The sequence below is a fragment of the Doryrhamphus excisus genome, chromosome 6, assembly GCF_030265055.1.
Source record: "Doryrhamphus excisus isolate RoL2022-K1 chromosome 6, RoL_Dexc_1.0, whole genome shotgun sequence".
Classification (NCBI taxonomy): Eukaryota; Metazoa; Chordata; class Actinopteri; order Syngnathiformes; family Syngnathidae; genus Doryrhamphus; species Doryrhamphus excisus.
This window is the reverse complement of record NC_080471.1, coordinates 8720497-8737669: the sequence shown is the minus strand read 5'-3', so window position 1 is coordinate 8737669 and position 17173 is coordinate 8720497. Positions and strand designations below refer to the sequence as shown.

At 40.5% G+C, this 17173-nt stretch overlaps 1 protein-coding gene across 1 annotated transcript in view; it reads right to left on the bottom strand.

The window, feature by feature from the left end:
• The window catches only part of cspg4 (chondroitin sulfate proteoglycan 4), a 75845-nt gene extending 59657 nt beyond the window's left edge, over nucleotides 1-16188 (bottom strand). The window contains exon 1 of the mRNA XM_058076147.1: nucleotides 16049-16188. Coding sequence (XP_057932130.1) covers nucleotides 16049-16121 — 73 coding nt within the window. The 5' untranslated portion in view covers nucleotides 16122-16188. The remainder of the gene's footprint in view (nucleotides 1-16048) is intronic.
• Between the last annotated feature and the right edge of the window lie 985 nt (nucleotides 16189-17173).

Here is a 17173-nt window from a genome sequence, read left to right as displayed (position 1 = left end):
TTCTTAGCCACTTGGGTGCGAGAGTGATAGTTTATGTTCATTTGCTGCCAGCACTTGAAAAAGGTCTTAATGACACCCAATTAATGAACCATCATTCAGTCCTGTTCCCGTTTATGTACACGACACGACATCGGAATCCCACTACAATTAGGCTTTGTTGAGAGGGAAACCCGATGATTAACATGACGCTCGGAATGGTTTGATAAAAGAGTGTTTGGGAAAGTGCAGCAGGTTGCAAGGTCAGGTCTAAGACTGCTTATTTTCTTGGACCTGATCTCAGACCTGAATGGATATGTCTGGTCAAAAGCTTTGTTTTTTGTCTCAGTTGCATGCTGTCATTTGATAGGAAGACATATTTTTCTCATTTGCTCATTTGGGTGTCCTCTTTATCCAAATCTGTCACCCGTTTCTATCTTCGTTCTTCCGTGTCTCTCGCTTTGCTGCTCTTCTCTATTTATCTGTGTTTATTTAGAGTAGGGGTCTCAAACACGCAGCCCGCGGGCCAAATGTGGCCCGCAGGACACTAGTTTGAGGCCCCCGCCTTGATATGAAAGTTTAATGTTAGTGCGGCCCGCGCAAGTTTGATATGGATGCTGTATGGTATCATGTACCCAGAAAAAATTATTACCTTTGATTAATGTTCATGTTAAAGGTTAAATAACTGTTAATAGTTATCCTCCCTATCCGTGTGGAAGTGGTCAGTTTTTGGCTATTTAAGTTTAAAGGAAATAACTTGAAGGCTACCGTTTAGGTCGCTAGTTCTCTAGTTTGCGAGTTAGCATGTGTCTCAAGACCCTGCAGTTGCGCAATATGTTGTAAATAAACAAAGTATAAATGTGACTATAGTCGTGTTTTGTCATGTCTACAGGGCTCTAATAATGCTTTGTTCATTTTAATCTGAAAAAAATAATTTGTCTACCCACCAACTATATGTGGTTTCTTAAGTTTTTATTATTTGCCGTTTTATTATTATTATTATATTTATTTATTACTGATTGATTGATTTTCTTTAATCTTGATTTGTTTATTTATTTTTCATCTTATTTAGTGCAGAAAAATAAAAATTAAGATATTTAAGATATGCCTTTATTCGTCCCTCAGTGGGGAAATTTGTAAGAGACAGTGGAATGTTTTATCAGAGCTTTTATTGTAGAAAATCGGAACCAAAGCACTGAAAAAGTTTGTATATTTTTCTGTTTTTAATAAATGCGTTTTTTTTTTTTGGAAAACCTGATGCGGCCCAGCCTTGCCCAGACCCTAGCTCCAGTGGCCCCCAGGTAAATTGAGTTTGAGACCCCTGATTTAGAGTCCCTGGTCCAGATAAACAGCGCCTCTCAAAACTTGTCATTTATTAAGTATAGGTACAGGTCCGTGATCCCTGTTTTATTGCTGATTAATCAAAGTTTTTAGATGTCGTATAGCAATCGGATCCTTACTTTCAAATATAAAGTACATCAGCACATATCGTCCAGTTCCAGTAAAACTGCAGCAATGGACTAATCGCAACTTGTGTTTCCTTTCTGTATAAACCACGACCTTTATCTCCTCAAAGGATGCCAACCACCTGAGCCAAGCTGCTCCGAATGAAAAATAAACTCTATAACGCCGCCGCTAAAATATTTGTGCTCTTGAGTCGCTGCGCGTTGAATGACACGGCAATTTCTCCCCGCAAACTCGTATTGAAACCGCCGCCGCCGTCGCTGCTGCCGCCATAAACCCGAAATATGATTTCCAGATCTGCAATTCTGATGGCTGGAATGGAATCCTGTGTTTGTTGCCGTTATCTGACACCGCCACCTGATGGCAAAGTCACACGGCGGCTGCTCGCAAAGAGGAAATGATTGTACGCTAGAAGTTTGCAGGGGCGCCTGTTTCCACCAGATTGAATCTAATCCTGGATAGTCCTCCCTTTAGAGCAAGTTTGGACCACAGTTTCCATCAATCGGATGTGCTCCCACATACACACACATACCCTCCTCGTCGCCCGTCTATGAATAAAACATCAAGATAAGAGCGCCTCCTCCCCTTCACCTACATGTGAGCAAGACCCCCATCTGCTTCTTCTGCTCAATAAATGAACACGGCCCCCTGTAGACTGGAGCTGATGGGACTCCAAATGCAGGCTCTTATAGATGCTTCACATGCATCCAACTGAAACATACAGAATAAAATCTAAGGCCAAACACAGTCCAATACCTCTTTTTACCAATTAGATTTGGTATTTAATTACATGAATAGGTTAATTGGCGACTCCAAATTGTCCATAGGTATGAATGTGAGTGTGAATGGTTGTTTGTCTATATGTGCCCTGTGATTGGCTGGCAACCAGTCCAGGGTGTACCCCGCCTCTCGCCCAATGACAGCTGGGATAGGCTCCAGCATACCTGCGACCTTAGTGAGAATAAGCGGCATAGATGATGAATGGATGGATGAATAGGCAAAATGCACTCCAGTACCTGGCCGCAACCAGCAGAGGCACTATTGTCGGACTAACTTCAGCAATAGGTAAAAACATAAACGTATGTAATATAATAAATATATAATTATTAAGAAAACTGTTTCATTCTTAAAGACTGTAACAAAAATGTGTTTTTTGTAAAAATGGAAATTAAAATAAAACATTTAAAAACATTTTAAAAAATCACATGTAATCATTTATTAAAAAAAACATGCTCTGTTTCTTTCGTTCAAAAGCATTTAGTGTTTCCTTCTGAAAAACAACTTTACAAATTAAAAATTAAAATGAAATTAATATGAAATATATAAAAACACAACAATATATCAAATATATAGTCATAAAAACATATTAAAGTGTATAAAAATATATTCAAAACAACTAATAATGAATCACTTAATAAATTATTTTAATATAATTCAGGGGAAATATAAATGTTTACATTTCTTACAATGGGATAAGAACATCAACATAGATCCATCATTTGTCTGTGTTTTATTATTAACTGTGTTAAACTTCTTTTTACACTTTTTACACAGTGTATGAAGTTAAAATGCTGCTAAAAACGTTGTCCACACAATAAATAAAAGTTGTATGATGGCCACAGCTTGACCCTGGAATTGATTATTTGTAGTTCCGTTATTAAATGTAAAAATTCAACAAATGTTGATGCCACCTTAGCGGGGGCTATTAAGTGTTCTCCATTATTCGAGTTGGGGGTTTGTACTGGGCGTAAGCAAGCCACCACGGGGTAAAAATAGGTGGACATCAGAACCACCATTGACGGGGGGGAGATACTGTGTGTGGGGGTGTTTCGGGAGCATTAGGGGCCACAGTAAAGGTCATCCTGGCTGGTTATGGTGGCTTAAAATAGAGAAAGGAAATTACGTGATGTTTGGCTTAAGCAGCAGCAGCAGCTCTTGGTAGCAAAGCATCCCACAGCAGCTGCACAGGGGAGCTGAGGCAACAACCTCACCCTCCTTGCAGACAACAAGCTCCCTGTGCAATCATGTTGAATGTTTTACACGCTTGTGACAATGCAAAAAGATTTAGAACAGCGAGGACAGACAATAAAGCAGCAGTGCTGGGTCACGGGAGTGCAAGAAGAATCCATTAGGGATAATTATGGCACTCACAGAGTCATTGTTTGTACCTTTTATGAGGTATGACAGGAACAACGATCAAGGGTACAAATGAGGACCCTCGCTGACGGGCTATTGTAAAGACGTAAAGAATACCAGCTTATTATTGTACCGCAATTAGATGCCGTGGAATATCATCTGAAGCTTTGTCCACATTTATACAAGATGATTCAGACTCCATTGTGTTTTAAAAGCATCTTTGTCCATGTGAAAACCTGTTTGCAGGCTGTCATATACATATAACATATGCCAAAGCACCATTTGGCGCTATCACATGAGAACAATCTAAAGCAGGGATCTCAAACTCAATTTACCTGGGGGCCACCGGAGCTAGGTTCTGGGTGAAGCCGGGCCGCATCAGGTTTTCAAAAAAACGCATTTCTTAAAAACTGGAAAAAAAAATCAATAAAAAAACTATCTTCCATGCTTTTGCTTCTGCTATACCCTACACTTTTTCAGTACTTTGGTTCCGGTTTTCCACACCAAAATATCTGATAAAACATTCCACTGTTCTCAAATATCTTAATTTTTATTTTTCTATACACAAAATAAGATAAAAAAAAATTGAGAGTAAAGACAATAAATCAATCAATCAGTAATAAATAAGTCAAATAATAATAAAACAGCAAATTAGAAAAACGTAAGAAACCACATACAGTTGGTAGAGAAATTATTTTTTTCAGATTCAAATGTACAGTATTAACAGTTATTTAACCTTTAACATGAACATTAATGAAACTTAATCATTTGACCCAATTAGCAAGTTAGCATCGTACTCAGTTCCATCTGGGAGCAGCGTCGTAACTTTAACAACATGTTTGATGAGATGCTTTATCTTGACGTGTATTTTCCGTTTTATTCCAAATCATTTCCTGCATTTATTTGTACCCAGCGTCATAAGCCTTTAGCTTCATTGCTAATCCAAAGCAAAACAGGGCGGGGTATCATTTGTGTGCACACAGCTTTAAGCTGTGATTTCAACATTAAACTTTGGTATCAAGGTGGGGGCCTCAAAATGTATCAGTGTCCTAACTGTGTTTATTTTGTGTAGGTAATGCAACAAAAGTGGTAGTCTGTGTAGCATTATAGAGTGTGCATACAGGGGGAGGGTACAAATTACAAGCTTATCAAATCTGGAGTTGAAACATTCATTTCCTACCACAATCAGTGGGTCTACCAGATTTTTCTTAAACACTGGTAGACCCACAAAAAGCCTGCAATGAACACATAACACATTACCGAAAACGGTAGAGAGACATTTTTCCTTGAGAAACTTCTGACTGTCCAGTTTCTACTTCCGGATCAACGGCATTTCACATTGGACTGTTTTGTGAACATGGGTTAGTATGCACGTTACTTGGTCAAGCAGTAAGTAACAATTTATCAGTGTCCTAACTGTGTTTATTTTGTGTAAGTTTGTGTAAGTAATGCAACAAAAGTGGTTTTCTGTGTAGCATTATAGAGTGTGCATACAGGCACAGGCATACGTGCTAGTCCCGCAAAAAGCATGCTATGACCACATTACACATTACCGAAAACGCTAAAATACTAAAGCCAACCAGAGACATTTTTTCTTGAGAAACTTCAGACTGTCCAGTTTCTACTTCCGCATCGGATTCGGGATCTAACACATATGGCACACATCGCCGTTTATTATCAACTCCTACGTTGCCAGGTATCTGCAATACATTGGAAGTCTTCCTGAGAACCTGGGAGGCTGGTCGTGGTCAGAATACATTAAAACAGACTATTTTTCAAGAAATACAGCTGGAATAGGTGCAGATTCTGGAAGATCTAGAAAGCTTCCAGTACTGGTTATCTTGTGTAGCTGCTAAAATGTGTTTAATGAGCTTGTGAGGCATGGATTGTGTCGAGATGGCAATTGAAGAGAGAAGGTGTCTGTACATGGGAAGGCTGTACGTTCAAACTGTCTAAATCCCAGCATCCAGGCTAGATTGAGTGGGATAGCGTCACTTATGGTTGCCAATATGGAATGCTTGTGGACTATGAAGCTCAAGCAAATTTATTGGCTGCGGTCTCATGATGAAGCCGCCTTATGATTGTGACTCATGCAGCCTCGGGCCTGGAGGGAGTCCCTGCACATCCAGTGGATTCCTTACGGCTATATTTAAAGCGGTGACTCATATGCATATCCGAGGTATCACATTGTTCCTCACTTGACATGTACAAATGTCTCTATGTGTACTGCTGTGCTGCCATAAACATAAATTATTCAGCTTTTGCATTCAGCACTGTTTTGTTTTGTCTATATTAGGCAATAGACAAGCAGACGGACGATTCCTCTTACTGCCGTCCAGCTTAGCAAGACGTCTCCAGATGTTGGAGGCACTTTCCAAATGCATGACTCAGCAACATATTGCTTCCCATGACTCACACGGTTTTTCCAGACGCCCAAACGAGCGTCCCCTCCGGGCCACCGTCAACCCGATTCCGTCCGTCAGGGGCATGTGAGACACATGCGACACATCTCCAAAATGTCATGCTGGTCCTAACTTCCTAATGGACACGTTAAATGATACCCCCGTGATGATGTGGAGTCATTCAATTAGCAGCTGACGACGATAAGGACTTAAGGTCATGAGAGCCGACGTCAGGGGACATCATTCCGCCGCCACTGCCCGTTTTGGTTTTTTATCATTTTAATTTATTTCCAGTGATAAAAAGGCGGAGAAAACAGAACTGAATCCTCTTTATTCATTTGGTAAATAAATAAAAAAAGTCGTGCGCCACAGAGGCCATATCAGAACATCTGGTCATGCATAATTCCTTCTTATTGAAAACTTGGCACTTGTGTGATAATGAGAATTTTCTCTGGCGTTTCCATTTTGGACGCCCCAAAAGCTCTTATCGCAAATAAACACGCCAATTGAGTTGCTGCTGCTGCTGTGTGGAAGGCCGATGGATGTAAGCCCGTCTTTCACCCAGCACTTTGATTTTTCAAAGTGACAGTTCACGCCTTTTGGCCCTGTAGGTAAATAATGACACACTGCATCTAAGCCTGTTTGTCCTCCAGCGGCTTGGCTCTGGGTTAGAATTGACTGAACTTGCTATGAAATGACATTATGTACATTATGTAGTATTTCCTTATTCATTCCACTTTTACATTTGGCTTCCTTTGCAGCCTTGAAGTTGCCTTTTTGACTTGAAATCACATAATGGTGATGTAACATAAACAGATGTACCAAACACGTCTTTGGTCAGGCAGGTATGCGGTTAGCAAGTTGTTGCCAGACTTTCTTTTTAATTTATTCAAATTCTAGTTTTGCTTTATGTTGCGTTTATTTGTTTCTTGTTTCTCTTTCAGCTTTTCAGGTTTCGGCAAATCATCTCCTCCATCCAACCCTGTCTTCTGCATCTATCTGCCCTCATGTCCTCCTTCACTACATCCATAAACCTCCTCTTTGGTCTTCCGCTACGCCTCCTACCTGGCAGCATCCTTCTACCAATATATTCACTATCTCTCCTCTGGACATGTCCCAACCATCTCAGTCTGGCCGATAACTGACTTTATCTCCAAGGCCTCTAACATGTAATGTCCCTCTGATGTACTCCTTCCTGATCCTATTCATCCTGGTCACTCCCAATGAGAACCTCAGCATCCTCATCTCTGCTACCTCCAGTTATGCTTCCTGTCTTTTCCTCAGTGGCACTGTCTCTAGACCAAACAACATGGCTGGTCTCACCACAGTTTTGTATTTATTTGTTTATTTACTTATTACTTATTTACAATCCATTAATGATCTGTTTCACAGTTATACAATGGTCTATTTTAAACAAAACATATTGAAATACAAAGGATGTATAATTCTGGTCAGTAAATGGCAGTAATGATACATAACATTGACGAGACATTACCTTACATTAAATTACATTAACGCTGCCTAAAGTCACTCATTCATCCATGGCATGTCTGACATGAAAAAATGGCATAAATGTATGAACATTTATGAAAAAATTATGAAAAAAGTTGGAATTGATAAGATTTTGGCCTCTCAAGTTTAGAAGAAATGAATGTGATATACAATAAAAATAGATTTTAATACATGGAATGCCTAATGTTTTTGGCAGTACATTGCCATAGCTATTGATGTAAGAACATGTACTAATAGGAATGATACACAGACACACAGTATATAAACATACTGTGTATATATTGTTTAATTTAAATATATACTGCATATATATATATAACCGAGGCTGCACGGTGGTTGAGTGGTTTGCCTGGTTAGCATTAGACCTGGGTTCGATTCTCTGCTCGAGCATCTGAGAGTATTTCCCTCCTGTTCTTTGTCTAATGTGGCATGACAAAACTGCGTCCTTGGAATTCCCGGAATTACTCAGCAACACAGTCACAATCACACTTATATCAACAATTTGCCACTTGTGGGCTTAAAATGTGGGCGTGGGCCATCACTAAATCCTTTTTTGAGTAACTAATCTGATTGACAGGGTTAGATCAACACAACGCCAAGCCCTTTGACCTCCCAAATGGAGGACGAGATCTAGGTCTGTGTTTACGTACAGCGACTTCTTTGTGTACGCACCCAAGGCTAAATGAGGATTGTGTGTGGGCTGCCTAACCCCACCAAGGGGATCACGGCCTTAAAATATCACCATGTTCTGACAGGCTGCCTCAAAGAGCGCAAGAGGGAGCGAACCGTCATTTGCAAATTTGAAGACAACAATGCACTTTTCTGTCGTTCGTGTTATCAAACTTTCACAGCTTCATCAGGCATTTCCTACTTCATAGAGGAATATTTATTTTCCTGACATCGGGAATAATGACACTATGTGATCAATGACCAATATTTAGGGGCCAGATGGGGCAAAATATGCAGTATGTCTATCAATACATGCATCACTGAAGCTAAAACAATACAGATGTGTTCATTTGACGCCTTTTAATGAATTACCTAATAAACAACGCTGCATTGTTCAGACCCCCCAAGAGGGTTGAAAGCCCTCTCCAGATTAGCTTCAGGATTCTGCTGAAGAATTTGGACGAGAGACTGCAAACACCAAACTTTGAGGTGGTCGGGAAGCACAGAAAATCGCAGTATGATTGCACTTAGTGTGCATGTTCTTTCACCAGATGTTCAACCTGAGTTCCTCACATATCAGTTACATGAATGATCAATTGCTCATGTTCCGTAACATCATTAAACGCTGGCTTTCTGAGTATTCTGTATAAACAGCAGAGTGTTAGTATCTAAGATGCAATAGGGTGAACCGACACTTCCAACTCCTGCCCTGTTGGGTTGAAAGTCATTGACTACGGCTATTACAGTAGGCTGCACGTTTAAGGAATCTGTTATTATATTACTCAGTACTGTAGGTATTAGGGTTTTATATAGTAGTATACTGCTATAGATTCTTCCAATGTTAAGACTTTGATTAGACTTTCTACCGGTAGAAATGATAAACGTAAGACGTTCCCACTGGCAGCAACCATCTTACAAACAACATCTGATGATCATGAGGAAATACTTGTAAATTCTGCCTGGTTCTGAGGCACCTCTGAAAGTCTCGTCAAACCTGGTTCTATGGGACTACATGACCGACTGATGGTTTCGTACCTTTGTAGTATGTCAATATGCTAGGTCCCAATACAAGCTTTTAATATATCCGGTCTTGGCTGCTTTTCCTCTACTTTCAATGGTAATGGTTTTATTTCATTTGAACATGCATCAGATCACAATTGAATGCATCACATAATCAGTTCACAGTTCCACATGTCCATAGGGGTAGGAAAAAGCAAAGCTTATTAAATCCTACCCCTCCATCTGGTACTTTTACAATCGTAAATGTTACATTTGTTCACTTCCTGCTTTCCATAATACATTTTAAGGCAGGGGTCTCAAACATGCGGCCCGCGGGCCAAATGTGGCCCGCAGGACACCAGTTTGAGGCCCCCGCCTTGCTATTAAGGTTTAATGTTAGTGCGGCCCGCGCAAGTTTGATATGGATGCTGTATGGTATCATGTACCCAGAAAAAATTATTACGTTTGATTAATGTTCATGTTAAAGGTTAAATAACTGTTAATAGTTATCCTCCCTATCCGTGTGGAAGTTGTAAGTTTTTGGCTATTTAAGTTTAAAGGAAATAACTTGAAGGCTACCGTTTAGGTCGCTAGCTCTCTAGTTTGCGAGTTAGCATGTGTCTCAAGACCTTGCAGTTGCGCAATATGTTGTAAATAAAAAGAGTATAAATGTGACTATAGTCGTGTTTTGTCATGTCTACAGGGCTCTAATAATGCTTTGTTCATTTTAATCTGAAAAAAATAATTTGTCTACCCACCAACTATATGTGGTTTCTTAAGTTTCTATTATTTGCCGTTATATTATTATATTTATTTATTACTGATTGATTGATTTTCTTTATTCTTGATTTGTTTATATATTTTTCTTATTTTGTGCAGAAAAATAAAAATTAAGATATTTGAGAACAGTGGAATGTTTTATCAGAGCTTTTATTGTAGAAAATCGGAACCAAAGCACTGAAAAAGTTTGTATATTTTTCTGTTTTTCTTTTTTTTTGGAAAACCTGAAGCGGCCCAGCCTTGACCAGACCCTAGCTCCAGTGGCCCCCAGGTAAATTGAGTTTGAGACCCCTGGTTTAAGGTTTTTTTTGTTGTTGTTTTTTTTTTAAATAATGCACCTCGTACCGAAGTACAAGGTGATATGAGCATCCAATGCCATAATGGGTACCATAGTAACTGTCAATATAGTGATATGTATAGCACATCATGACTTAAATGGCAGCGTATTAAAATATTCCCTTTGACGCATAAAGAATTCTTGGGATAAGTGTGACCGTGAAGATATTTTTAGTCGTTGTAGCATGCTAGGAAATTATCAGCCTTCAAATGTCTGAACTGGGAAAGCATTTGGCTAAGAATTGGGATGGTCTCGCTTCAAACCTTGAAATAGTTTGTGCTTTGATAACATGGCTGACAGCAATAGCATGTTTCACATGTTTCTGACATGTTATGTTTTTATGTTTGTGTGATTATTCTGTAACCAATAGAAACACTGCGTAAAAACAGCGTAAAAACACTACACAGACGGCTTCCAAGCCTGTAAATATAACGAAGCAATAATATCTACTTACATTCCAGCCAAAGCAGCTCTGTGTGGTGTTCAAGGACACTTTGGAAACAGTTATTAACTGTTACACTAATCAAACTCACCAGCTTTTCCATTACGGGAAGAGGAGTGTAATCACTACCTCGGCCGTGTTGCTTCAGGTCAGCAGATATAAGATTGCACCTTTGGCAACAAGATCTAGTAAGCACTGTACTGTATAAGGAGGTGCCATGTACAGACGGCTATCTTTAGCCCCCCGTATATTCATGCTGGAAGCTCTGAATATTATTAATAAACCATCACAGCCTGCAAATGAAGCTCTAGGAGAACGTTTATAAACTTTGACTTTGTTTGAAAAGTGTCTTGAACGAATCAACTACAACCTTTGTGTCATATATTGAAGACATCCCTAGAAATCCCGCTAATTTATACACACTCCCTGTTTGGATTTCGTCCTACTTTGTGTTTAAACAAAGAGGTGAGATGAGGGTCACCAAGTGCACATCCCCCCACCCCCCCACCCCCTCCCCAGCCTCTTTGAACATCAGTAAATCATCAATATCCCAATGCAAATAATGGACTAATGGACTTATTAGTCGCACTGAGACCTTGTATAGAGACGCTACACAGGGCACAGACAGATTCCATATTTATTTTGTCTGCTTGTTGCCATGGTGACAATAAACTGGCTGGATCCAAATCCCCAGTTAGGCTGTGCAACTGCAAACAGAGACATCTTGGAAAATAATAATAGACCCAAACCACGAGGCAGAGATTGTATGCTTTTTAGAGTGGTTACAGATGAGCAGTTGAAGTGTAAATTTCCATAGACAAGAGTTAGCGACTAGATGTTCATACATTTATGCCATCTTTTTTAGATTACCATCATTAATATGTTATACCCACTCTACGGTAGGAGGTGTTTTATTCACCCGTCTATTTCAATCCCTCATCATTTGACTGCTAAACAGCTAACATCTGTCCATCATCTGGCTATTCTGCCAATCATCCAATCATCTACCCATCATTCTATTCATGTAACCATTATCCATGTATTACTCATACAGTTATTCGGCTTACACTCTTCATTTATCTATTTATTTATCTATCTTTCCCTCTATCATTTCTATCATTCACATTTTTATAATCCATTCATTGTCACCAATAATCCCCCTATTCGTTCTTCTATCCATTCATCCATCATCCCACTATTCATCCATCTATGCATCCACCTGTCCATGCTTCCACCATCCATCCATTCTTCAATCTATCCATCCATCCTGCAACCTTTATCCATCTATCTATCCATTCACCCCCCCACCTAACCATAGATTAGCCATCTAGCTTTTCATCCAACCCCCTTCAATCCATTCATCCATCATCCCACTATCCATCTATGCATCCACCTGTCCATGCTTCAACCATTCATCCATCCCTCCATCCATTCTTCAATCTATCCATCCATCCTGCAACCTTCATCAATATATCTATCCATTCACCCCCCCACCTAACCATAGATTAGCCATCTATCTTTTTATCCATCCATCCATCCATTCATCTTTCAATCTATCCATCCATCTTGCAACCTTTATCCATCTATCTATCCATTCAGCCCCCACCTAACCATATATTAGCCATCTGTCTTTTTATCCATCCATCCATCCATCCATCTATCCTGCCACCTTCATCCATCTATCTATTCACACCCCACCTAACCATAGATTAGCCATCTAGCTTTTCATCCATCCATCCATCCCGCCACCTCCATCTATCTATCCATCTATCCATCTATCCAGTCTTCAATCTATCCATCCATCCTGCAACCCTCATCCATCTATCTATCCATTCACCCCTCCACCTAACCATAGATTAGCCATCTATCTTTTTATCCATCCATCCATCCATCCATCCATCCATCCATCTATCCATCTATCCTGCCACCTTCATCTATCTACATCTATCCATTCACCCCCACCTAACCATAGATTAGCCATCTAGCTGTTCATCCATCATCCATCCATCCCGCCATCCTGCCACCTTCATCTATCTTTCCATCCATCCATCCATCCATCCAACCAACCCCCAACTAACCATAGATTAGCCATCCATCCATCCATCCATTCCATCCATGTATCCATCCATCCACCCAACCATGCACCCTTTCCACTGTCTATTAACCATCCACCAATTTATTGAACTATGAAATTATTCATCTATTCATCAAATGAATAGATCATTCATCAGTTGTAGGAAGTGCATATCGACGAACATACACAAGTCCTTCGCACCTCAGTCAAAATTCATGGAATAGCAGGTTTTTAGCTTTCTGTTTGCAAGCAGACTTATGAAACAAGCATCTCTCCATGTCGGGAAACACCACTACTTATTTACAGTCAGGAAAAGAAGCTTGTCAGTTTTCTCCAAACTTCTGGGCATTGGTTGAAGGAAAGTCCTCATCATGACAGAAACCACAGAGGGCTGAAATGCTGCGAGGATATGGATCTATCATGTCCAATTTCACATACAGACACCATCAAATGTGCACCAAGGCTTCTTCCTGTTCCTGTTCAGTCGATACTAAAGTTGGACAGGTAAAGTCCAAAGGTATTTAGCACCCGGAAGGCTGAGGAGGAGGTGAGACAACATATGCTGGACAACAATCCTTTTGCTGAAGCACACGCCTTCAAGGCTGCTCCTGGGGAACCTCTGAGTGGGTAACATGAGGACAGAAAATTGTGGAAAAAGTTGTGGGTTGCATGAAAGGAAAATGTTATTACATTTGCAGGAGATTACTCTCTGGGCTCCCGTTTGTTCAAAATCTGCTTGTGATTGAAGAGAGAGGCTCCGATTGGACGAAGGGTGCCCAGCGCAGACTTCTTGTAACAAATGGCTCGGGAACCGCTTTGGCATGTGGACTTGATGTGGTACACGGCCTGTGACATTTCAAGATGTAAACATGGGGATGGTGATGGAACCTTGGTGGAGAACCCCCACAGCCCCCCACCCGCCACCATCCTGACAGCTGGTAGAAGCGAAAGGTTGAATCTAATCTGAGACTCGCTACATCTGGCCAACATTAGCGTGAGCTCTCCAGGGTCAAGGCAGGAGGAATGGGGGTGCCAGAAGACAATTATATGGGCTGATGTTTTTTTCCTGTCTTCTATCAATTTGATGAGGTGGAAAATGCCACCCTTCGTGCCACTATTCGCCAAACGTTACTAACTGAAATCACGACTTGTGTTGCACGAGGACATGCCACAGAGTCTCCTGTAAATGGAAGGGCAGATGACTGTTTTCACGCCACTAAAGATGGATTGATTCCAGCTTTTCCGGCTGAGCGTCAAACTCACAGTGAAACAAAGCAACACTCAGGCGATGCCTCGGCACATTAGCCGCCAATGAGCCGCTCGTGGAGAGGGTTTGCCCGCAAGTAATTGGAGTGCAATTTGTGGTGCGAGATTGAGCGACTGACAGTCGTTGCAAGACGATGCAAAGATCCTGCCAATATGACACAAGTAGAATCTTCAAGTTCAGCGGCTGGTAGATTCTTTTCATGCTTTAATGAACGCATGCTACTTTTCCCTTTTCCTCTTTTGTGACAAACAGACAAGGTTAGCATGTTGTGTTCCTGACCATAAACCAAGACTGTGGTGGCCTTGGAGGATCTAAAACAGGGGTCTCAAACACGCGGCCCGCGGGCCAAATGTGGCCCACAGGACACTAGTTTGAGGCCCCCGCCTTGATATGAAAGTTTAATGTTAGTGCGGCCCGCGCAAGTTTGATATGGATGCTGTATGGTATCATGTACCCAGAAAAAAATATTATGTTTGATTAATGTTCATGTTAAAGGTTAAATAACTGTTAATAGTTATTCTCCCTATTCGTGTGGAAGTGGTAAGTTTTTGGCCTTTTAAGTTTAAAGGAAATAACTTGAAGGCTACCGTTTAGGTCGCTAGCTCTCTAGTTTGCGAGTTAGCATGTGTCTCAAGACCCTGCAGTTGCGCAATATGTTGTAAATAAAAAGAGTATAAATATGACTATAGTCGTGTTTTGTCATGTCTACAGGGCTCTAATAATGCTTTGTTCATTTTAATCTGAAAAAAAAATTTGTCTACCCACCAACTATGTGCTTTCTTAAGTTTGTATTATTTGCTGTTTTATTATTATTATTATTATTATATTTATTTATTTATTGCTGATTGATTGATTTTCTTTATTCTTGATTTTTAAAATTTATTTTTCATCTTATTTTGTGTAGAAAAATAAAAAGTAAGATATTTGAGAACAGTGGAATGTTTTATCAGAGCTTTTATTGTAGAATTTTTTTAAATTTTTTTTAGTTTTTAATAAATGCGTTTTTTTTTTGTTTTTTGTTGTCTCACCCAGACCTGAGCTCCAGTGGCCCCCAAGTAAATTGAGTTTGAGACCCCTGATCTAAAATGTGTCCTTTTACTGCGGTTCTCCATTATTAAAGAGGATGGTGTGTACAATTAGTAATAAAATTAGAATTTCAGACATTTGTTTTGAGTATGTTGACTTTTTGTTGTCAATGCAATAATGCAAAACTAACCATATTGATGTTTTCATACAATTTTTCCTTCTTTGCGGATCCTCTACAATCCTGCCAACTGCATTAATTTTGAGTTTCTTGTCTGGCCACTTAAACCAACAGAATGAAATTGCAAAGTTCTAACTGTATATATTTGTTTATGTGATCTAACTCATTAACCTTTGCACACAAAATATATTTTTCCATTACTTCCTATGGGGAAAAGCTGATTATTTCAGTTGCAAATACATCAACAAAATACAATATATGTTATGTTTAAACGTCTCAAGGCAATGATGGTTTTTGCATCCTACACAAACTACTTCTCGTGAGGAGGAAGTCCAACAGCTCCCTCACGTCACAACTGAAAAAGGTACTGAGGCTGACTTGTGCCTGTGCACTATGGAGCCATTGTATGGACCCCCGCCTCCCTGACAAACTCACACTGCACTCTGACTTTCATCCACCCCCCCTCTCTTCCCAGGCAGCACCCCTGTTTGGATACGTAGTGAAAGAGCAATTCATGGCTGCATGCAGAGAGAGACCTCCCGGTCTTCTCACCTGTCTCTCTCTCACTGCTGACCTCTGACGACAGCAAATGCAAACACTCTCAGGGTGCAGACATGGAAGAAGGAAAAATGAAGCATAAAAGAAGCATACCTCAGTGGCTTGACTTTCATTCAAAAAGACGAAGCTCACGATGCTTGTGTGATCAAGTTCATCTTACACCTGATTCAAACGCCACTTTTCTTCCAGATGTATGAGAGGGTGCACAGAGTAATAATTACTACTCACCTCCATGACCTGGGCTGGGCAGGCTCAGCAGGGGCAGGACGATGCCCGCCAGAGCAAACGACAGGGCTCTCATGTTTTAGTGCTGCAAGTTAAGTCCTCCACTCTCTCGCCGCTTGAAGACACACTCCATTCACCGGGGCCTGAATGACTTTCCACTTTTAGGGGACCTTACACACAGGATACTCCTCTATGTAAAGGGGCCGGGTTGGGCCTGGGGAGGGACCAGGAGAGCGACGCCCTCTCTCAGACCCAACACCCCACCCCTACCCGCCTTCCAGTCCTTCCAAACAGTCTTACACACATGTTCCGAGACTGAGGAATCACATCCTGTCTGGCTTTCTTGCCCCTTCGCTTACATTAGAGTATGAGACCACTGCTTGCAATCATCAAACATTCTCTAAGGACCCTGTAAAGTCAAACACTTCATTTTTTCCCACAGGAAATCATGCAAATAAATATGATCTGTTCCAGGGTCAAACGGTGTCCATCAAACTATAATTAGTTGCACAGGCAATATGTTAAGTAAGATTTTAACATTCTTCTTGTCATGCAATGCTAAAACATAAACAATAAAACACTTTAAGGACACATAATGGAGGTATTTAGAGATAGATGTGTTATTTTGCCCTAATAGCACGATAGCAACTGACAAAATTGACATGCATGAATCCAAAACTTCATTCAAACTTTCATTTTCTACCGCTTATCCTCACAAGGGTCGCGGGGGTGCTGGAGCCTATCCCAGCTGTCTTCAGGCGAGAGGCGGGGTACAGCCAATCACAGGGCACATATAGACAAACAACCATTCACACTCACATTCATACCTATGGACAATTTGGAGTGGCCAATTAACCTAGCATGTTTTTGGAATGTGGGAGGAAACCGGAGTACCCGGAGAAAACCCACGCATGCACGGGGAGAACATGCAAACTCCACACAGAGATGGCCATGGGTGGAATTGAACTCCGGTCTCCTAGCTGTTAGGCCTGCACGGTAACCACTCAACCCATTTTATGTATATTTTTATTATTATTATTTTATAATTATATTTTGGTAAATGGGACCTATTGTGCACATTTTCGGGCCTATGTATTGAGTTACGGACTCCTATAGAGCAGCTACACA